General features: G+C 37.9%; 1 protein-coding gene across 8 annotated transcripts in view; it reads right to left on the minus strand.

Moving 5' to 3' along the window:
* Positions 1-5,238: 5,238 nt before the first annotated feature.
* AKAP7 (A-kinase anchoring protein 7) overlaps positions 5,239-24,583 on the minus strand; it is a 150,379-nt gene continuing 131,034 nt past the window's right edge. For 4 of the 8 annotated variants that reach the window (XM_053222238.1, XM_053222240.1, XM_053222242.1 and 1 more), the window contains one exon: positions 5,239-6,378. In XM_053222238.1, the coding sequence (XP_053078213.1) occupies positions 6,173-6,378 (206 nt within the window). In that variant the 3' untranslated portion in view covers positions 5,239-6,172. Of the gene's footprint in view, positions 7,262-24,583 lie in introns of all 8 variants that reach the window. The other 4 variants (XM_053222241.1, XM_053222239.1, XM_015072658.3 and 1 more) reach the window with 2 other exon arrangements.

Consider the following 24,583-nt stretch of genomic DNA (forward strand, 5'->3'; position numbering starts at 1 on the left):
AAGTTGGCACAATAACTGAAGTCTGCTACTGACGTTTACTGCCTGGAAACCAGGAATGGCAACTTCCCACTCTACAGAGAAGTGTCGGATTCAAAATGCCAGCTGTGTTTTGTGCTGAAACACTGATTGAGTGGAGCGTAGCTGGTATTAATCAGGATTTTTAGTTGCAAGCAACAGAACCAACTCTAGCCAGTTTAAGTGGAAAAGGAGCTTTATAGCAAAAGATATTCAATAGCTCACAGAATCCCCAGAAAGCCCTGCAAATCAGGCTGGGTGGCCAAGCAGCAGGGATGATGCTCCATTACACCACCAGCTGCTCCAGGGGAACCCTGTCGCCAACTCTGGCACTGTATACTACCTACACAGGGTGTGGGGTCCCCCAGATAGCACTTTTCCCACTACTGTTTCTGAGAGCTGGATATCTCTCCCACAATCTCACCAGAATAGATTGATTCCACGTGCAGTCACCCTCTTGCTCTGCGGAGCCCAGGTCACATGTCTGAACCCATGACAAAGAAGGCTGAGGAGTTGAGTTCCTGACCTCTACCTCAGGGCCTCTACTCTGGGGAAATGGGGCTCACAAGGTAGGAAGTTCCCCCCAAATTAGGAAGGTGTTCAGAAGATGCTGGGAAGTCACTAGGTATGACAAATATCCATGAAATCATCAAAAGCCCTTATCATATGCCCCTCCATAAAGATATTTCTCAAGCATGAACCTGACAAAAATAGCTTCCAGATTCGCCTTCCAGAGTCTTAAAAAGATATACTTAGTTTCTCCGCACTGTTACATATTCATTCTATTTTCTCTGCCTCAATTACCATATCAGATATTTTTTTGGACTGGTGCATACATATCACTTTTGTCTCCTTTCTCAGCACAGTAATTCCTGTCCAGTTATAAGACTTATTCTTTGTTCTCTCACCGCCTACAGCTTTATCTATCCCACATGAGCATTTACAGAAAAAAAACCAAAAACCTTTTTTTAAATTATGGATAAGGTACCATATATGTGGTTTAAAAACAAGCAAAGAAAGGACAGTGCGCTTTGATTCAAAGACATTATCATGGTCACTCTGTGCCGCATGGTTTTTGGCAGGAAGTGTGGGGAGTAAACTGAAGAGTTGGGCCAATTTGCTATAAGGTTACTTAAGAACAAGAGCCCCATATGTCATATCACTGCTTAAGCTGAAAGGACTGCAAGCAGATGGGTCAGAGAATAGTGTAGAACACATAAATATATAGGGTAGTGTCACAGGATAGTGGTTTTCCGGAAATAACTTGAACCACTACAGGGAAAGTAACATAAGCTTACTAGAAAGCATGAATTGATTTCTCAGTTGTCTTATTCCTATCTTTGATGATATAACAGAACTTAATGATCTTTCAATAAGTGACTAATAACTGAATACGTAGAGGAATAACTACTGCATTTACATTTAAAAAAAATTTTTTTTAGCGTTCCATTTATTTTTGAGACAGAGAGAGACAGAGCATGAACGGGGGAGGGGCAGAAAGAGAGGGAGACATGGAATCAGAAGCAGGCTCCAGGCTCCGAGCCATCAACCCAGAGCCCGACGCAGGGCTCGAACTCACGGACCGCGAGATCGTGGTCGGACGCTTAACCGACTGAGCCACCCAGGCGCCCCCTACTGCATTTACATTTTAAGATCATCCCAATATGCTTAAATTTATCACTTGCACTTAATAGATGCAAATAAGTAGTTTTGAGTGTATTACACTAGTGATGATTATACTACCTTCCATCAGCTCTCAAATTACCTTTTTATTCCTGGAACAGGGATCCAGGGGAAAAGTGCTGTAGCTACTATCAGAATTTTAAATTCACTGAGTCAAAGTGAATTTCTCTAGTGTGCATTTTCACTGTGAATGAAATAATCCAAGGCTTTGTCTTGTTTGCATGTGTCTGCCACCAAATTCATGTAGGGACTTGGAAACTTTTTTTTTTTAAGTGCACTGGGTCTATTTATTTTTTATGTGGATTATCTTTACATGGAAAAAAATTGGAATTCAGAAATGCATCTAAAATTTTTTCATTATTACAGAAGAGTTTTGAACATGATGAAAACAATGGATGACAATAGATTACCCATTCAATTTATGTTTGGAGATTCTACAAGTTTGTTGACCTTAATTATATAATGAAATAAATCTTAATTTATTACATAATGTGGTAGCTGGTTTATACGTCTGTGATAAAGTGCAGAAGTGTAAGTCATAGGTCTGAAATGATGTCTAGATATGAAGTCAAGACTGCTTTATTCACCTCCTTAGGAGAACATCTGGCTGATAGAACACCTGGGTGAGGCACATTTGGGGTTTTGGAGTGAACAGTTTGAATCTTAAGTATGCTTTCTATATAAATCTAGTATATCTCAAAGGGCTTTAGTTACTCTAGACTAAGAAATAGATTAATACAATAATATGGTTCTATAAACAGAACCATGTTCAAAGCTGATAGAATCTTATCCTGCTAGTGAAAATAATTATTCTGGGGCACCTGGGTGGCTCAGTTGGTTAAGTGTCTGATTCTCGATTTTGGCTCAGGTCATAATCTCCTGGTTCATGGGATTGAGCCCCGAGTCAGGTTCTGTGCTGACAGCGTGGAGCCTGCTTGGGATTTTCTCTCTCCCTCTCTCCCTGCCCCTCCCCCACTCACACACATGCACGTGCTGTCTCTCTTTCAAAATAAACATTTAAAAAAATATTATTTTGGGGGTGCCTGGGTTGCTCAGTCGGTTAAGCATCCAAATTCGGCTCAGGTCGTGATCTCTTGGTCTGTGAGTTCGAGCCCCGCATTGGGCTCTCTGCTGACAGGTCAGAGCCTGGAGCCTGCTTCAAATTCTGTGTCTCCCTCTCTCTGCCTGTCCCCTGCTCACACTCTGTCTCTCTCAGAAATAAGCATTAAAAAAATTTTTTTTAAATATTATTTTGGAGACACCTGGGTGGCTCAGTCATGATCTCAAGGTTCGTGAGTTCAAGCCCTGAGTCGGGCTCTGTGCTGACAGCTCAGAGCCTGGAGCCTGCTTTGGATTGTCTCCCTCTCTCTTTGCCCCTCCCCTGCTCACGCCCTCTCTTTCGAAAAATAAATAAGCATGAAACATATGTATGTGTGTGTGTGTGTGTGTGTGTGTGTGTGTATTATTTTTAACATCCCTTTAACATTCATATAGGATCTGCTATTCTTCCAGTGATTGTAGAATATTGGAATTTTGTTATAAATGTGTGTGCCCTTGCAGTTTCCCTACCTCAAGTTGAGAACCAACACAAAGGGAACAGAATGTAACACTAAGCATCTTACTGACACTGGATGCACTCAGAGTTACAAAGGGCTCACACGTGGGTGGCCCGCCGAGACAGTAGAGCTAGCATGAGCAGCACTGTGGGACAGTCACAGAGTCTAGGATCCCTGGAAGTCACCTGGCCAAACTATGTCCGATTCTAATTTGGCAACAGAGACTCATATAAGTGAGCTGGTTTGCTCGAGATTGCTTCTCAGTGGTGGAAGGTCTAGAAGCCACAATCCACCTCCTGGACCAAACTGAGACTCTTTGACCACCCATGCAGCCTCCCTGTCAGAAGCCAAGGCTACATAACATATACTACCATTTTAGGACAACATATTCTGGCGATGAGACCCAGCGAGGGATTATTCTATGAGTTTGAACAGTGGCAGAAGGGTCTTTTGAGTATTTCAGATCCCAAATTTAGACTTTTGCCAATTCTTATTTGGTTGTTAGAATGGAATCATGAAGAAAATATATTTTATTGTATATTTCCCATGATCTCTGTAAGCCTGATTAAATGAAGATTTCACTGATAAGGATTAGAACCTTTAATCTCTAGATTAACTATCTGGGGTTTTCCCCCCTCCAGTTCCATCACATCAGCTGACAGCTCTCGTGTACATTCATATAACTTCAGAGTTACAAGGGAGCTGGCTGAGTCAAAAGAAAGTGACCCATCCTTAACTTGTGAAATGTATTGTACTTGGTAGAGAGAGGAAGTGTTGCATTGTGGAAAGACTATGGCTTTGAAGTAGAAGACCCTAGTCTAAATTTAGCCCTACCTTTTATTAGCTTTATAAATAGCCATTCAGCTTCATAGCCATTTAACCATTTACAGCTCCAGTTTCCTAGTTTCCTTAAAGGACTTTTTTTTTTAATGTTCACTTATTTTTGAGAGAGAGAGAGAGAGAGAGAGAGAGAGTCAGAGCACAAGTGGGGGAGGGGCAGAGAGAGAGGGGGAGACACAGAGGCTCCAGGCTCTGAGCTGTCAGCACAAAGCCTGAAGCAGGGCTCAAACCCAAGGACCGCAAGATTGTGACCTGAGCCGAAGTTGGACACTTTGCAGACTGAGCCGCCTAGGCGCCCGAGTTTCCTAGTTTTCCAAGCTGTAAAACAGTCCTAGTAACTTCCTAGGAGGGTCACTGAAGGGAAGACATGTAATAGTGTGCCTCAATCACCTGGCACAGAGGTATCTAACCAATGAAAGCAACAATTCTTAACTAAAGTAAGACCTGTAACCCCAGATTGCAAAGAAGACACTATTTGAGCCTTTCAGATTGTTTGGAAAGATTGGAACAGCTCCTTGAGAATGAAGATATTTATGGAAATAGGCTGAGAAGATCTAATTCTCCTAAAGTACTGTTAACCTAGATTAATGGAACAGTGAAAATAGCTCTGGAATGTTGAGATGGAGCCCTTGGGTGTAGTTCAGGACCAGTTCCCTAATAGCAATGGCCTTGGAAAAGGCACTCACAGCCTCCTCGAGTCTGTTTCTTCATTTGAAAAACAAGGCAAGTCCCAAAATATCTTTGCTTCCTATCTTAAAGGTTTATTTAGGGAAAGCCCTCTACACCACCAAGGGATTTCACGGTAAGCAGCTCCCTGTCTTTGCATCTGGAAGGTTCTGCTCCTTTCATCTTCACTCCTGCTGTCACTTCACTGACACATAATTAGCAGTTTGTGAGATACTATTTAGATTTTCTTTGCATTTCACGTTCTGTTGTTAATTCTCTGTGAGGCTGACTGATTTGAGGTGATTTAAAAATCTAAAGCAGAAGATGCTCTGCAACAGTGCTATCTTAGCATGAAGGATAAGGACATAAATAAAAGTGAAAAAACACTAAAGCGATCAGAGCTCCTGCTGATGACTTCATTCTACCAACACAGATACATACAACTTCCAAGAATCAGGAAAAAAAAGGGAGAGGCAAAAAGGGAAAAACAATACATTTATTAAGAGGCATGAAAATGCATAAACTCATTTATAAATAAATGTAGAATTTACCCAGTGAAAAAATAGCTAAAATCCATGAGTAAGCTGGATTTTGTATCTGAAATGATTACATACTTGATCTCCAATAATTTCCTCTCCAACATGATCTCTTAGTAGCAGCCATTTTGCAATGACCATAGAAAAAGCTGTTACCAAAGATTATCACGTGGGGGGAACTTTTTCAAGAATTTTCTTTAAAAATGAACCAGTGCAAACAAATTCAGATTATAAGGGATACAGTAAGACCTAGGGCTTATCTTCAGAAAAGTAGAAAATAAAAATCCCAAACATTTATTCATTAAGAAATGAAAAAGCAAACTACATTTTGATCATTGAAAAATAATACATATGGATATTATAAAACATTCTTAACCAGTAATTGTAATAATTACACTTATAAATGTTCATTCAAGTACTAATGTTCAATAAACATTCAAATCCCCATTAAAAGTAACACTAGATACAGACATATGTGGACAATACTACTTCTGATTTAATGACAACAAAAATCACATCAACAGAAGGCAAGTGATCCTTAAAACACTGTATTTTTTTTTGTATGTAAATGATTTTTCACAGTCTGTGTATTTTATCTGTGAGAACCCAAGGAACATCTCACAACAGCTAATTAAGAAGTCCTTTCTATAAAGTAACTTTTGATAGTACAGAAACAAACATACCAGAACACAAGTTGAGTTTAAAACATAACAGGGCAGAATCTGTTTTCTTTGGCAGGAAATTATTCATTCCTTACCAAATGTTGGTTTGCTGTTGTGTGGACACTATGAAAACACTTTTTGGTATTTACCAAAGACCTATGAAATCATCTGAAAAGGTTTCATTAACTATGGTACCGTGATAACAGCGTAGCGCTTACGTCAAAGTTGCGCCGAAATCAACCTGGTTTCCTTGATTACTGTTGTTAACAGATCTTCCTTCAAAAAGCTCCCTCCTAATCCTGGCCTGAGTCTCAGGTTTTAATAAAAGTTCCTTTATCTGTTTCACTTTGGACTTCAGACCCATCCTTTCTCGACGCAAAGCTTCATTAATTAAGTCCCGGAATCCAATAGGTTTCTTGCCTAGGGGAAAAAAAAATTATATAATACATTTTACATACAAATGCCAGTGAAAGACATTAAATATGGCACACTGACTTATCAAAAGAAGGCTAAAAGAAACCTTTAAAATGTTGCCCACATGTTATAGAAAATGTTGCATTTTGCCAAAAATATATAATTTGCATGAAACGAATTTACGGTAAATAAAAATCACTGCACAGCCACAGCAGACACAGGACAAGTGTGAGACATTATGGACTGACAGTATGGAAAACGATTTCAACAGTGATTATTTTAAACTTAGCACTTGTTAGCTGTGTGTGTGTTTTGGCCTCAGGTAAAGTGGTCAAATGCCCTGCTAAGCAATATAAATGGCAGTATTCCATTTATGGCAAGGCCCCTTCCAAGGCCTTTAATTTGAGTCCATGAGGCATAACCCAAAGTCCCCTCTCCCTTGGCCATGGCTGAGGGTAAGTGAAACTTGGGCCATTCTTTCATAAGTGAGTTTCCTCTGCTAGCCACGGCACTCCATTCTCTTCTGTTGTGCTTCAGAAATGCAAACACATTGATCACGAAAGTATTAGGCGATCTCCACAGCTTGGACAAGAGACATTTAAACAGCACAATGCAAAGTAGTCCGTTGACTCAGCAGAGGGGAGCCGGATGCTTCTCACGGAGCAGCGTGGGGGCCTGCCTGCATTGGGGTCTCATTTCCTGTTGTTGTCACTGTCAGTGCCATTCCTATCAGCCTCTTGAGTTTTCACAGAGCTCCCATCCCCTGGCTTGCTTTTGTTCTGTGTTTCTTCCAGATACTGCTGGACAGCCTTGAGCACCGCGTTCTCCACCAGCCTCTTACTGAGCCTTACCAGTTCAGCATCATCAGGCTCACCTCCATTCTTATCACCTACATTCCACAATAGAGAAGAGAGATCACTGAGATCATATTGCCATAGAAACTTGGCATGCAGGGGCCGGCTAGTTCAGTTAGTTAAAAAGAGCAAGTGTCCTTCAATCTGGCAAATTGGATCCGTAAATCCAAGAACACTGTGTGGCTTTTCATTAGGTATTTGCAGAAACAGGAGACTGCCTATGCCTGAAGATGTCAGGTTGAAAAGCAGTTCTTTAACCCCACTCCAAAAATATTCCACCTAGCAATGCTGGAAGCTTCCTATTTCTACATGGAATTTTTGTCCTTCTCTCATCCATGGCTATTTGCTACTGTTAAAGTCCACGCGCCCACCACCTGGAGCCTCAGACATGTGAATTCACCAACCAGATCTGCGTCTGCTTTTCCTTCGCCACTGATAAATGTCAGGTGATCAAGATTTCCCAATCAACTAACTACTTGGGATCACTAGTTGTTTAAATGATTGGCCCATAGATTGGTTGTTAATAAACTCTCAGCAATTCCATGAAGACAAAGGCAGTTATTCCTGCTAGGAACTGGTTTAAAATAAACTTGTAAAATTAATATTCTATGTAATCTCGGTGCTATCACTGCAATTTCAGAAATAAGAAACTCTTCAAGAGTTAGGATGATGATAGTAAATTACTAGATGTTAATATTTTATAGCCATTTTATTTCCCTGCTAGTGATGATCAAGGTTTAATTATTCTACCTTTCATTTCACCTTAAAAGGGCTGGTTCTCATCTATTCCTATGCTACACATTTCCCACTCACTCTCTTCCATGTCTCCATTAACTGGGGAAAAAGAGCAAGGGACTCATCTGTCATGCCCATTCATTCCCTAATCTTCTTCCATGAGCTGCGGACCCAAGAAGGCAGATGAGTGGAGGCAAAGACAATGCAGCACCTAAATATGGTAAACAAATACTAACAGATCTCAAGGGAGTGACAGACAGCAATATAATAATAGTAGGGGACTTCAGTATTCCACTTTCAACAATGAATAGATCATCCAGATAGAAAAACAGAAAGGAAGCATTGGATTTGAACTATACTTTGGACCAAATGGACCTAAGAAACATATAGAGAACATCCAGCAGTAATCAAAACAGTATGGTATTAGCATAAAAACAGACACATAGACCAACTGAACAGAATCTAGAGCCCATAAGTAAACTCATGCATAGATGGTCAACTAATGTTTGACAATGGAGCCAAGAAAACACAATGCAGAAAGGACAGCCTCTTCAATAAATGGTGCTGGGAAAAGTGACATCGACATGCAAAAGAATGAATGAAATTGGACCCCTATCTTACACACACTCACAAAAATTAATAAGGAATGGAATAAGGACATAAACATAAGACCTGAAACCAAAAAACTCTTGAGAAGAAACCAAAGGAAAAAAAGTTCTTTGACACTGGTCTTGGCAATGATTTTTTCTGGAGATGACACCAAAGAACAAACAATGAAAGTAAAAATCAGCAAGCGACACTATATCAAATTAAAAAATCTTCTGCACAGCAAAGAAACAAACAACAAAATGAAAGGACAATCTACAGAATGGGAGGAAATATTTGCAAGTCATATATTTGATAAGGGGTTAATATTCAAAATATATAAGGAACTCCTACAACTCAATAGCAAAAACACAAACAATCCAATTTAAAAATGGGAAGAGGACCTGAATAGACATTTTTTCCAAATAAGACATACAAAAATGTCTAATAAGTACCTGAAAAGGTGCTCAATATCACTAATCATCAGGGACATGCAAATCAAAACCCCAGTGAGATATCACCCCACAACTGTTAAAATGGTTATTATCAAAAAAACAAGAGATAACAAATGCTAGCGAGGATGTGGAGAAAAGGAACCCTTGTGCACTGTTGATGGGAAAGTAAATTGGTGCAGCCACTGTGGAAAATAGTATGGAGGTTCCTCAAAAACTTAAAATTGGAATTACCATATGATCCAGCAATCCCACCCACTTCTAGGTATATATCTGAAGAAGGTGAAATCACAATCTCAGAGAGATATCTGTACTCCTATGTTCACTGAAATGTATTTCACAATAGCCAAGACATGAAAAAAACCTGTGTACAATGATGAATGGATAAAGAAAATGTGGTATTTATATAAGATGAAATATTATTCAGCCATAAAAAGAAGGCAATCCTGCCATTTGTGACAATATGGCAGACGTTTAGGGCATTGTGCTAAGTGAAAGATGGCAGACAGAGAAAGAAATACCGTGTGATCTCATTTACATGTGGAATCTAAAAACACTGGACTCAAAAAAACAGAGAATCAAACGGTGGTTTAAGCAGGGGCAGAAAAATGAGGAATCCCGGTGAAAGACTTTGAGTTACAAGATGAATAAGTTCTGAGGATCTAATGGAAGCACAGTAACTACATTACCAATACTGTATCATATACATGAATATTTGCTATGAGAGTAGAGCTTTAATGCTCTCACTACAACAACAACAAAATATAATTAGGTAAAGGTAAAGGATGTGTTAACTAAAGTCTCTGTGGCAAATATTTTGCAATAAATATGTATATCAAATCATCACATTCTATACCCTAAACTTACACAATGTTATATGTCAATTGTATCTCAATAAGCTGGGGAGGAAAAATAAAAACTAGAATGCTCACTACATTGAAATCAGCTCATTTTTGGAATATTACCCCTGGCCTCCAGGAGGCAAAAGCCAAGTGTTACACTTGCATCCTTAGGTCTGGGATAGGTAAATACTGAGGGTCTGAGCTGGAAGATGGATATTGTTTTCTATGCTTATATGTAACAGGGATTGAAATACAAGAGCACATATGCTAAGGGAGAGAATTGGCCTAAAGACCTCCTTCTGAGCCCCACTTCTATTTAACACACGTCCAGGACCAACTCTGCTTAGAACCATCATTCCTAGCACCCTCCAAGCAGATGAGAGATAGCTGAAAGACCCATCTAGATTTTCTACCAGTGCAAGGCCTTAGCAATTGCTTTCCCTTAAAAAGTGGCAATGTGGGCACTGCCACATTTGGCAGTGACCAAAAGTTCTAGGTAGAACCTTTGAAGTGCAAAATATGCTTAGAATTGAGTAAGCTTCAACTCTGTGATATCTACATAGAAGTAATTCAACATAAATACGTCAGGATATTATTAAAATAAAGATAAAGAAATTAATACCACATTTGGGGCAGTTTAAGACTATTTTTATCAGTAAGAATAAAGGAGTATATTGTGTAATACTTACAGGATTTTAGCTTAATCTTACAAGACAGTGTTTATATAACCGATACCTCCAAATGTGTTACCTACCTGGAACTATTTGTATAATGGCTCTTCAAACTTAAAAGGGAAAAAGTCACACTGCAAATGAAGGGACACTTTTTAAGTACCCCCAAAACACTGGGAATGACTGCAGCTGCTACCCTACTGTGCTCGGCGCCCAGGCCAGAGGTGCATTCCTCCGGGCTGTTCCTTACTCTGGTCAGCTTTCAGGTAACATCAGTCATCATATCACTGATACTCACTAGTTGTACTTGATCCTAGTCTTTACTCACTCCTAAGATGCCTCAGGTCACATCATCTGTGTTTCTGAGATTTCTCTCGGCCGGCTACGAAGTGCTCTTGTTACTTCAAACACTCAGAGATTGAAAACACAAAAGTTTTCCCACGAAAAGTTAATTTTCCCTTCTGATTTCCCATTTGTGATTATGCTTTTATTATTATTTTATTATCCAAGTCAACCAAGCTCAAAACAAGACGGACACTGTCTTTGATTCCTGCATTTCCCTCAGTAACTCCTTTACTAGCCAAGCCCCATGAATGTGCTTTTCACAATTTGTCTTCTCCTCAATGCATTTGGTATAACACCTTTAGCTTAATATTTATAAACTGTCCCTTTTAGTGTCCATTGTCTCTACAGAAAAATTTAAACTAGTCTTCCTAAGCTTTCTAAAGTTGACCATTGGTGATCACCCACCAGCACCGTGCTCCCGCTGTCAGCTTCCAACATCTCCTCAGGTGCCTCCACATCATCCTCTACTTCTAGATGGCCCTCCCTTTCTCTAAGTAAAATCCCACTACTACAAGAAGCCTTCCCTGACTAACCCAGATGGAAGTGATGTGCTTCCACTGGATTCCAATAATTTTGGCTGCACAGATAGTACATGGTCATTTGGTCATTCATTCACATACGCACTGAGGACCTACGATACACCTGGCTATTCCAGCCTATGGGGATACAGCAGAGAATAAAACAAAGCCCTACTGGTTTCCCTTTCTTAGTTTCTTTACAAATCAAGAGCCTTATTTATTTATTATTTACTTGATTTATTATTCAACAACTACTGATTGAGTATCTGCTCTGCTAAAGACACAGTCTTGAGTATAGAAACCATGTCCTAGGTTCTCAGTTATCTTCTACTCTGCTAATGTGTGGCACAGCTTATTGAATACAATAAGAGCTTGATAAATATTTGTCAGTCCAGTGAATTGTTGATTAAAGTCCTTGAAGGGAGTACAACATTTAAAAATGTTCCCATCCAAAGGCTTTGGGATGCAGTGAAGGCAGTCCTGAGAGGAAAATACATTGCAATCCAGACGTATCTCAAGAAACAGGAAAAATCCCAAATACAAAATCTAACAGCACAACAGAAGCAGAATGGCAAAGACATCCTACACCCAGCAGAAGAAGAGAAATAATAAAGATCAGAGCAGAAATAAACAATATAGAATCTAAAAAACTGTAGAGCAGATCAATGAAATCAAGAGTTGCTTTTTTGAAAAAATAAATAGAATTGATAAACCTCTAGCCAGGCTTCTCAAAAAGAAAAGGGAGATGACCCAAATAGATAAAATCATGAATGAAAATGGAATTATTACAACCAATCCCTCAGAAATACAAGCAATTATCAGGGGATATTATGAAAAATTATATGCCAACAAACTGGACAACCTGGAAGAAATGGACAAATTCCTAAGCACCCACACACTTCCAAAACTCAAAGAGGAAGAAATAGAAAACTTGAACACACCCATAACCAGCAAAGAAATTGAATCAGTTTTCAAAAATCTCCCAGGAAATAAGAGTCCAGGACTAGATGGCTTCCCTGGGGAATTCTACCAGACATTTAAAACAGAGATAATACCTATCCTTCTCAAGTTGTTCCAAAAAATAGAAAAGGAAGGAAAACTTCCAGGTTCATTCTATGAAGCCAGCATTACTTTGATTCCCAAACCAGACAGAGACCCAGCAAATAAAGAGAACTACAGGCCAATATCCCTGATGAATATGGAAGCAAAAATTCTCAACAAAATACTAGCAAATCGAATTCAACAGCATATAAAAAGAACTATTCACCATGATCAAGTGGGATTCATTCCTGGGATGCATGGTGATACAAATCAATGTGATACATCACATTAATAAAAGAAAAAATAAGAACAATATGATCCTGTCAATCAATGCAGAAAAAGCATTTGCCAAAATTCAGAATCCTTTCTTAATAAAAACCCTCGAGAAAGTCAGGATAGAAGGAACATACTTAAACATCATAAAAGCCATTTATGAAAAGCCCACAGCTAATATCATCCTTGATGGGGAAAAACTGAGAGCTTTCCCCCTGAGATCAGGAACACGACAGGGATGTCCACTCTCACCGCTGTAGTTTAACAAAGTGTTGAAAGTGCTAGCATCAGCAATCAGACAACAAAAGGAAATCAAAGGCATCAAAATTGGCAAAGATGAAGTCAAACTTTCACTTTTTGCAGATGACATGACATTATACATGGAAAACCCAGGAGACTACCAAAAGTCTGCTAGAACTGAAACATAAATTCAGCAAAGTCACAGGATACAAAATATACAGAAATCAGTTGCATTCTTATACACTAATAATGAAGCAACAGAAAGACAAATAAAGAAACTGATCCCATTCACAATTGCACCAAGAAGCATAAAATACCTAGGAATGAACCTAACCAAAGGTGTAAAAGATCTGTATGCTGAAAATAATAGAAAGCTTATGAAGGAAATTGAAGAAGATACAAAGAAATGGAAAAACATGCCATGCTCATGGATTGGAAGAATAAATATTGTTAAAATGTCAATACTACCCAAAGCAATCTACACATTCAATGCAATCCCAATCAAAATTGCACCAGCATTCTTCTCAAAGCTAGAACAAGCAATCCTAAAATTTGTATGGAACCACCAAAGACCCCAAATAGCCAAAGTAATATTGAAGAGTAAGACCAAAGTGGGAGGCATCACAATCCCAGACTTTAGCCTCTACTACAAAGCTGTAATCATCAAGACAGCATGGTATTGGCACAAAAACAGACACACAGACCAATGGAATAGAATAGAGACTCCAGAATTGGACCCACAAAAGTATAGCCAACTAATCTTTGACAAAGCAGGAAAGAATATCCAATGGAAAAAAGTCCCTTTAACAAATGGTGTTGGGAGAACTGGACAGCAACATGGAGAAGAATGAAACTAGACCACTTTCTTAACGCCATTCACAAAAATAAACTCAAAATGGATGAAGGACCTGAATGTGAGACAGGAAACCATCAAAACCCTAGAGGAGAAAGCAAGAAAAAAAACCTCTCTGACCTCAGCCACAACAATTTCTTAGTTGACATATCTCCAAAGGCAAGGGAATTAAAAGCAAAAATGAACTATTGGGGCCGCATGAAGATAAAAAGCTTCTGCACTGCAAAGGAAACAATCAACAAAACTAAAAGGCAACCGACATAATGGGAAAAGATATTTGCAAATGATATATCAGACAAAGGGCTAGTATCCAAAATCTATAAAGAGCTCACCAAACTCCACACCCGAAAAACAAATAATCCAGTGAAGAAATGGGCAGAAGACATGAATAGACACTTCTCTAAAGAAGACATCCAGATGGCCAACAGGCACATGAAAAGATACTCAATGTAACTCCTCATCAGGGAAATACAAATCAAAACCACACTCAGATATCACCTCACACCAGTCAGAGTGGCCAAAATGAACAAATCAGGAGACTATAGATGCTGGAGAGGATGTGGAGAAACGGGAACCCTCTTGCACTGTTGGTGGGAATGTAAACTGGTGCAGCTGCTCTGGAAAACAGTGTGGAGGTTCCTCAAAAAATTAAAAATAGATCTATCCTATGACCCAGCAATAGCACTGCTAGGAATTTATCCAAGGGATACAGGAGTGCTGATACATAGGGGCACTTGTACCCCAATGTTTATAGCAGCACTTTCAACAATAGCCAAATTATGGGAAGAGCCTAAATGTCCATCAATTGATGAATGGATAAAGAAATTATGGCTTATATACACGATGGAATATTACTCGGCAATGAGAAAGAATGAAATCTGGCCATTTGTAGCAACATGGATGGAACTGGAGAGTGTTAAGTGATATAAGTCACACAGAGAAAGAGATACCATATGTTTTCACTCTTCTATGGATCCTGAGAAACTTAACAGAAGACTGTGTGGGAGGGGGAGGGGAAAAAGTTAGAGAGGGAGGGAGGCAAACCATAAGAGACTCTTAAAAACCGAGAATAAACTGAAAGTTGACGGGGGGTGGGAGGGAAGGGAAAGTGGGTGATGGGCATTGAGGAGGGCACCTGTTGGGATGAGCACTGGGTGTTGTATGGAAACCAATTTGACAATAAATTTCATCTTAAAAAAAATGTTCCTATCTCGCTATAAGCATAGCACACCCTGGCCAGAGATTTAAATTTAATAAATTTAAAGCAAGAGCAGAGAATTCCAGAACAATCCAAATAGTCATATAAAAATATCCAACCACTTTGCTTGATAAACCTGGTCAATGACAAAATATCCAGTCTATGTGACAAATAATATTAACCATCTATAATTACTAACCAATCAACCAAAAAAGGAAAGAAATTTATAAATCAATCTTCCAGATCTGTCCTGAATTCTTGCCTCCACCTTACGATTTCCACAAAGCATCCTCAGACTATCCATGTTAGTTCAAGGAAGACCCGACTAGAAGGTTCATCACAGAGCCCTGCAAGTATGTAGCAATTCAAAAAACGTGTGTCTTCATTCCAGTAAGACCTTATTCATATTCCCACTTTCAACAGGCTTAATTTAACTTAATTAACAGGAGGCATCTTAAGATTCAAGTTATACTGTATTTTTCTTCTGCCTATGACTTGAATGAATGTATCTGTCTCCATAGTGACCTCTAAGATAAATGGCTAGCTTCCTTTTACCTGAAGCATAGTTAAAAATGGCAGTTCGACATGCCACTGCAAGGTACACAAACTATCTTTTGATATTTCAACAAAGGTACACACAAAAGATATTCCCAATGTGTGAAGCAAAATCTTGATAAAATTTTCTTTCTTGGTTTACTTGGGTTATTTAATATCATACCTACTTAAAGTGACAGATTAACCTTTGTCTTTGACACTGTTATTTTAGAAATCTCCCCAGAATATCTTCAATCAATTTCTTAGGATAGTACTAAAAATACAAAAGAAAGGCAAGGAGAAATTCTGTTAGGCCCACCAAATACAGTACTGTCCCTAAAAGGAAAGACTTAAATTTTCAACAAATTTCAAGTAAGTGATTCCACACTCTAAGAATTGTAACACCATTAATCCACTGTATGTACCCATGATTCTGTTTGTGTTTATATTACCTGAGATCTCTGATACCAACCCAATGTAGAGATAAAATTTATTTTTGTGGTCAAAAAAAGAAGTTCCTTTGCAGCAACAAAAATATTTTCTACCAACTAGAATAATTTAAGATCAACATTAATATGGTTCAGCTGTTCTTATGTGTGAGCTAATTGCTTATTTGATGTCATACAATGGGCTCCAGAAACCATCACCATCCCCCACCTACCACAAATATCTAGGTACCTATTTGTGTTGACAAGAATAAATCATGCTAATATTTTTTAAAAGTGAACAAAAGAAATTTTTTCTTACAATGCCATGTAAGACCAAGGAAGAAAGTACAACTACATTAAAAGTACTTAATTGTCCCAATCAAAATCCCAGCAAATTATTTTGTGGGCATCAGTGAAATGATTCTAAAGTTTCTATGGAGAGGAAAAAAATAACAGAATAGCCAATGCATGTTGCCAGTGCAATATTAGAGGAGGAGAATAAAGTTGGAGGACTTACACTATCCAACTTCGAGACTAACTGTAAAGCCATAATAATCAAGACAGTCTGGTACTGACAAAAGAATAGACAAATATATTACTGGAGCAGAACAGAGAGAGCCCAGAAATGGATCCACACAAAAACAGTCAACTGATCTTCGAAAAAGGAGCAAAAGAAATACAATCAACCAAATGGGGGCAAAGACAGTCTCTTTAACAAATGATGGAACAATTGGACATCCACATCCATGCACATTAGTGAATCTAGACAGAGACCTCATGCCCTTCCCAAAAATTAACTTAAATGCATCACAGACCTAAATATAAAATGCAAAACAATAAAACTCTTAGAAGATAACATAGAAAATCTAGATGACCTTGGGTATGACAATTACTTTTTAGGTAACACCAAAGATACAACCCATGAATGAAATAACTGATAAGCTAGACTTCACTGAAATTAAAACCTCTGCTCTGTGAAAACAAAGGAAAATGTCAAGTGAATGGGAATACAGGCCACAGACTGGGAGAAAATATTTTTAAAAATAACTATAGTCCAAAATATGCAAAGAACTCTTAGAACTCAACAATAAGAAAACAAACAACTCAGTTTAAAAAGTTGGCCAAAGATCTTACTAGAAACCTCACCAAAGAAGGTATATAGATGACCAAGAAACATATAAAAATATGTTGCATGTCATATGCCATCAGGGGAATGCAAATTAAAACAACAATGATACATCACTACACACCTATTAGAATGGCCAAAATCCAAAACAATGACCACACCAAATGCTGACAAAGATACAGGGCAACAGAAACTCTCATTCATTGCTGGTGGGAATGCAAAGTGTTTCAGCCACTTTGGAAGACAGTGGGTGTTTTTTTATAAAACTAAACATATTCTTATCATACAATCCAGCAATCATGCTTAGTATTTACCCAAGCAGCTAAAAATTTATGTACACACAAAAACCTACATGTGGATGATAACAGCATCTTTCTTTCATGTTAACTTAGTTCAATTTTTAATTTCTTTCTGTTTAAAGCCTCTTTTTCATAGTTGTCAAAATTTGGAAGAAACCAAGATGTCCTCCAGTAGGTGATAGATAGATAGATAGATAGATAGATAGACAGACAGACAGACAGACATGTCCAGATAATGGAATACTATTTGGTGCCAAAAAGAAATGAGTTATCAAGCCATAAAACAACATGAAAGAACCTTAAATGCGTATTACTAAGTGAAAGAAGCCAACCTGAAAAGACTACATACTGTATGATTCCAACCACATGACACTCTGGAAAGGCAAAACTATGGACACAGTATAGAAAGATCAGTGGTTGCCAGGGGTAGGGAAGGAGAGAGATTATTAAGCAGAACACAGAGGATTCTTAGGGCAGTGACAATACTCTGTATTATACCATAATGATGGATACATGACACTTGTCCAAATCTACAGCATGTACAACACCAAGAGTGAACTATAAAGTAAACTGTAGGCTCTGGGTGATAGTGACCAGTCAATGCAGATTCACCAATTGTAACAAAGTATCACTCTGGTGGTAGATATTGGTGGGGGTGGGGGAGGTTATGCATACTTCGGGGGCAGAGGGTATCCGGGAAATCTCTGTAGCTTCCTCTCAATTTTTCTGTGAACCTAAAACTGGTCTTAAAAAAATACTGAAATCTTAATTAAAAAAAAAAAGTTCTCATTTGCTCACATCCCAACTATCCAGGACGTCCCATGCTATCTGGACAAAGGCTTCCCAAGCATCTTCCCTTTACTTGTATCATTTTGCCCTCCACATTCCTTCCACATAACTGTGCCCTCCTTAGCAGCAGATTTTTTTGACTGAGCTCACCTTTTCTTTCATCTACCCAGATAAAAAGAAACATTAATGTAGATCTGTAGGCTATTCAAAAAATTGGGGTGACACATCCAATTTCTTTGCATACCACCTACAACTCATCTATGATGAGGGACAGATCAAGAATTGTCCCCAAGTGCATATTTAAACTCACATTGTCCTTGGGCATTCTTCTGCCCAATGTATTAGCTGCAACACCCCAGGAAATAGAGTTCCTGTAAACAGAGCTCCTCTCCTCTTGCCAAATACCAAGATTCCTTCCCACCCCCAATACACACACACACACACACACACACACACACACACACCCCCCAGAAAATTTTAGAACTAAAACACCAAGGCGATATTTTAAATATTTTCTAGAATATAAATTTAAAAAGGAAAAAAAAATCATTCCTCTGTAAGTTTTATTCCAGATTCAGTAGCACAGAATACATAGGAAAATGATTATGCTTTATGTGAATAAGGGACAATCCCCCCATCCTCCAAGGGATTCTGGAGATCACTATACTATATGTCCCTCCACCCACCCCACTCTCACCATTTTTAAATTGGAGTTGGAGGAGGGGTACCATGCAGTTATACTGAATATCACTAATAGCTTTGAGGGGAAACAGGGGAGATAAAGTCCCAACAGGCAGTCGCCCTGCAACCTAAATGGGCTGGGCATGACCCATCCACACAGCCTTGGCCAAAGCTGTCATGATGACAAACAGTTATGGGCCCCTCCGGCTTTTTGTTAGCACACCCGGTGCTGGCACCTCCAGAGTCTTCACTTCCCCCCATTTTCCCCAAGTCACAGCCTGAAGCAACCCCCCAATCCACATATCCTTGTAGGAACCTTGTAGGATCCTTGCAAACACTCCAAATCACATGGCTTAGGATGCTTTCTATGACTTTTGTCCTCAAGACTTCTCCTTGTACAGTCATATCAGAGAAGGAACAAGACATATTTGCTGGATGTTTGTAGGTCAAACAGCCTACCAAAGGAATCTTTCCAGACATCACATAACAGCCTCGTAGAGACTTCTCTTTTTCATCTATCTGTAGCATTAGTTTTCTGAGTCCACATTATAATCCACACCGTTGTCTATATAATCTCTGCCATAATGTTGTCATTTCTTCTTGGAAGCTTTAGTGATGAGCTAGAACTACAGGTGGTGATAAGATAGAACTCCTAATATGTGTGTGCAGAGGGAAAAATATATATGTAAGGGTTTGAAATCCAATTCTGCTATGTCTGCACAGCCTTATTCACAATCTCCCTAAACCTAAATTTCCCTTTACTAGGCCACTCATGAGGATAATATACATTGCATTGCTGTTTTAAGCATTAAAGATAAGGTATGGACAGTGCCTAACATTGTACCTGGAAATAGTAGGTTCTCAAAACATGGTAGCTATTTTATTAGTACACTTTATACATGTATTATGAATAGATCTGAGTTCATTTTAAGAAGAATGAGTTCAAGGCCCACTATAAGCAAGGCCTACTATAAGCCAGTCACTAATTTACTCATTCTATTAAGTGCCCACTATGTGCCATTTCTAAGTATTTAAAAATAAATAAAATCTAGTCTCTGACCACACAGAAGTCACCCTAGGAAGATGACCAAGAAAGGATGATTGCAAAACACTAGGTTAAGTGCTGTAACAAAATATGTTCAAGGTCCAGTGGAATTGGGACAGGATAACAAGGTTAATTTTCACAAAGGAGATATTTCGGCTCAGTGAATAGAAGTTTTCAGGCAAGGGGTAGAGGGAGTAGGAAGGTTTTTCCAGACATGACAAAGGCATGAGTGTGTGTTCAGAAGAAGGAAAATGCATGACGCATTTCAAGAACTAGAGGTACTTCCATGGTACTGGAGTAAAGAGTTCAGAGTGTCATGGGTTAGGGCGGGGGTGGTGCAGGAGGCAAGAAGGCCTGGACAGCAGGTATAGATGAAGGGTCCTATGTACCATACCACGCAGTCTAAGTTCATTCTATAGGCAACAGGCAATTACTGAAGAATTTCAAGCATAGCCATTTTTAGCAAATTCACTGTAATAGCCATGTGGGAAATAGAAGGAGGATTTGAGAGGGGCAAAACTAGAGACAGGTTTTTACAGTAGACAAAAAGAGAAACAATGAGGCCCTGAACTATGGTAGATGCAATAGAAAAGTAAGAGACACATTACAGAAAGAGTTAAGAAACAGGAATATTAGAAGAGAGCCAATTTAATTAGAAGAAGGCTTTAAGGAAAGAGGAAGGGGAAAAAATATGAAAAAAAAAGTGAAAAAAATATGAAGAAATATGGCCAAAAATGTTTGAAATTCAATAAGAACTTCAACTCTAAATTCAAGAAGCTCAAAAATATCAAGCTTAAGAAATGTGAAGAAAATCACACCAAAGAACATCATGATGAAGCTGCTAAAACCAATATTAAGAGAAAATCATCAAAGCAGCCAAAAGAAAAGGGATGCATTATACACAGAGGAACAAAGACAAGAGGATAGCAGATTTACTCGTCAGAAACAATGCAAGCCACAAGACAATAGCACAACATCTTTAAACTGCTAAAAGAAAAAGAAAAGGCAATATAGAATCTTATTCCAGACACATTATCTTTCAAAAATGAGGGTGAAAGATTTTTTTCAGACACATAAATGCTGAGTTAATAATCAGCCAACAAGTGCTGGAAGAAATGTTAAAGGAAAAACCTGAAGCAGCAAAAAAAAAAAAAAAAAAAAAAAATGATACCAGATGGAAATCTGGATCTACTCAAAGACATGAAAAAAACTAAAACCTGTACATATGTAGGTAAAAATTAAAGACTTTCTCTTTCTTAATCTCTTTAAAAGACAACTATTTTAAATGGAGTTTATAAAGTATGTAGAAATAAAGTATATGGCAACAATAGCACCAAGACTGGGTGGGAAACAGAAATAACTGTTCAAAGGTTCTTATGTTAAGCGTGAAGTGGCGTATTATTTGAAGGCACACCATCCTAAGTTAAGAACATAGATTTTAAAATTCTAGAGCAACCACTAAAGTAAAAATGAAAAAGAGGCATAACTAATAAGCCAATAATAAACATAATATGGAATCCTAAATACTTAGTACAAAATTAAGGCAGTAAAAGAGGAGAAAAAAGAACAGAGAAGATAGGCCAAGAAGAAGCAAGGTGGGAGATTTAAACTCAGAAATGAGTTTGAACACAGAATGGGCTGAACAGTCCAATAAGGTGTTAAAAATTGTTAATATGGATGAAAGATAAGAATCAACTATGATGTCTGCCAAAAACCTACTTCAAATATAAAAACACAAAAAGGTTAAAGGTAAAAGGATGGAAAATGATGTATCTATCACGCTAACGCTAGTCAAAAGAAAGCTAGAGAGTAAATAGCACACAAAGCAGATTTCAGAAAAAAAGAGCATTCCCTGAGATAAAGAGACATTTTATAATCTTATGGAAATCAGTTCATCAAGAGGATATAAAAACCCTAAATGTGTATGCACCTAATAGCAAGAGCTTCAAAGTATCTGAAATAAAAACCAATGGAACTGAAAGGATAATAGGTTATCCACAATTAGAGTTTGAGATTTCAAGACCCGTCTTGTAGTTGACAGAACAAAGAAAGAGAAATACAGTAAAAATATATAAGACTTGAACACTAGTAACCAAATCCACCAAACTGACAACTTATAGAACACTCCACCCAATAACCACAGAACACACATTCTTTTTAGTATACAGAAACCTTTACAAAAGGAGATCAGGTTCTGAGCCATAAAACAAGTCTCAGTGAATTTCAAATTCTCAAACTCATCCAATGCATGTTCTCAAACCATGGTGGAACCAAATAAGAAATCAATAATAGAAAGATGGAAAACCCCCCAACTATTTAGAAATTGAACAACACAATTCTAAATAATCCATGCTTTAAAGAAGAAATCAAAAGAAAATCAGAAAATATTTTGAACTGGGGCGCCTGGGTGGCGCAGTCGGTTAAGCGTCCGACTTCAGCCAGGTCACGATCTCACGGTCCGTGAGTTCGAGCCCCGCGTCAGGCTCTGGGCTGATGGCTCAGAGCCTGGAGCCTGTTTCCGATTCTGTGTCTCCCTCTCTCTCTGCCCCTCCCCCGTTCATGCTCTGTCTCTCTCTGTCCCAAAAATAAATAAAAAAAAAAAGTTGAAAAAAAAAATAAAAAAAAAAAGAAAATATTTTGAACTGAATGAAAATTAAAACACAACACATCAAATGTGTAAAATACTGCTAAAGCTATATTTAGAGGGAGATTTATACCATTTTATGTTATATTAGAAAATAAGAAAGGACTGAAATCAAGTTATCAAAGCTGCCACATTAAAAACATAGGAAAAGAGAAGAAATTAATCTCAAAGTAAACAGAGAGAAGGAAATAATAAAGATAATAGCAGAATGAAACAGAAAACAAATACACAATAGAGAAAAACCAACAAACCAAAGGTTAGTTCTTTGGGGGAAAAATTAATAAAATTGATTAATCTCTATCCAAATGAATCAGGAACAAAAAACAGGAGATACATATTACCAATATCAGGAAAGGGAAAGAGGACATCTCCATCAATTTATAAACATTAAGAGGATAATAAGGAAATATTATAAACAATTTTATGCCAATAGATGTAACAAACTAGATGAAATGAGCAATTTCCTTAAAAGAAACAAACTACCCAAATGTTCAAGAAGAAATTAATAATTTAAATAGCCATATTAAAGAAACTGAAATTATAGTAAAAAAAATATCTTTCAACAGATAGCTTCATTATTGGTAAATTCTATCAAGTATTTTACAAAGACATTTTACCAAATCACAAAATCTTCTGGAAAATAGAAGAGAGAACACTTCCCAATTCATTCTATGACACCCAAGCCAGACAAACTGTGAAAACAAATCTATAGAACAATATCCCTCACAAATAGAGACACAAAGACTCTTAATACTGCCAAATCAAATATAGCAATGCATGAAAAAGATAATACATCATAACTAAGAGGAGTTTGTTTATTCCAGAAATGCAGAATTGAGTTAACATTTGAATATCAGTATAATTCACCATACTAACAGATTAAATAAAGAAATACAATCATCTCAATATTTTCAGAAAAAGAATTTGACAAAATTTAATACTCATTCATGATAAACATGCTTAGCAAACTAAAAATAGAAGGAAACATCCTTAGGCTTTAAAGGACTTCTATGAAAATCTACAGCAATGTCATACTTACTAGTAAAAGATGATTTTCCCCTGAGGTCAGAACAAGATAAAGATTGGCTCTTACCACTACTCCTCAGTGCTGTACTACAAGTCCTAGCCGATGCAATTAGACAATCAATCAATCAATCAATCAATAGTAAAAAATTTTTTAAAAACCTTGATTGAAAAAGAAATAGTAAAATTGTCTTCGTTCATGGTATATATGATTATCTATCTAGAAATCCTAAAGAATCTACAAAAATATGTTCAGCAGGGTCACAGAATACAAGGACTATATACTTTTTTAATAATTTTTTTAAAGATTTTATTTTTAAGTAATCTTTATACCCAGTGCGGGGCTTGAACTCACAACCTCGAGATCAAGAATCACATGCTCCACTGACTGAGCTAGCCAGGCACCCCACAAAGATTATATTTTTAAAAGTCAATTGTATTTCTATATACCAGCCACAAACAACTGGAAATGGAAAACCGAAAATATATTCTTTTTAATAGCATAAAATGTAAAATACTTAGGGACAATTCAACAAAATATATGCAACACCTGTACACTGATAACTACAAACTTCCTGAAATTAAGTAGGATCTAAATAAATGGAGAGATAAACTATACTCATTGATCAAAGGGCTCAGTGGTGTCCAGCTGTCAATTCTCCTCAGTTGTTCTACAGATGCAAAACTACATCAATTACAACACCACCAGGCTTTTTCATAGAAACTGGCAAGGTAATTCTAAAATGTATATGAACATGTACTAGGAAAATGTACAAAGTACTAGGACACCCAAAACATTGGGTTTTTTTTGTTGTTGTTGTTTTTTGTTTTTGTTTTTTTTTAATTTTTTTTTCAACGTTTATTTATTTTTGGGACAGAGAGAGACAGAGCATGAACGGGGGAGGGGCAGAGAGAGAGGGAGACACAGAATCGGAAACAGGCTCCAGGCTCTGAGCCATCAGCCCAGAGCCTGACGCGGGGCTCAAACTCACGGACCGCGAGATCGTGACCTGGCTGAAGTCGGACGCTTAACCG

The sequence above is a fragment of the Acinonyx jubatus genome, chromosome B2 (assembly GCF_027475565.1).
Source record: "Acinonyx jubatus isolate Ajub_Pintada_27869175 chromosome B2, VMU_Ajub_asm_v1.0, whole genome shotgun sequence".
In the NCBI taxonomy this organism is placed as follows: domain Eukaryota; kingdom Metazoa; phylum Chordata; class Mammalia; order Carnivora; family Felidae; genus Acinonyx; species Acinonyx jubatus.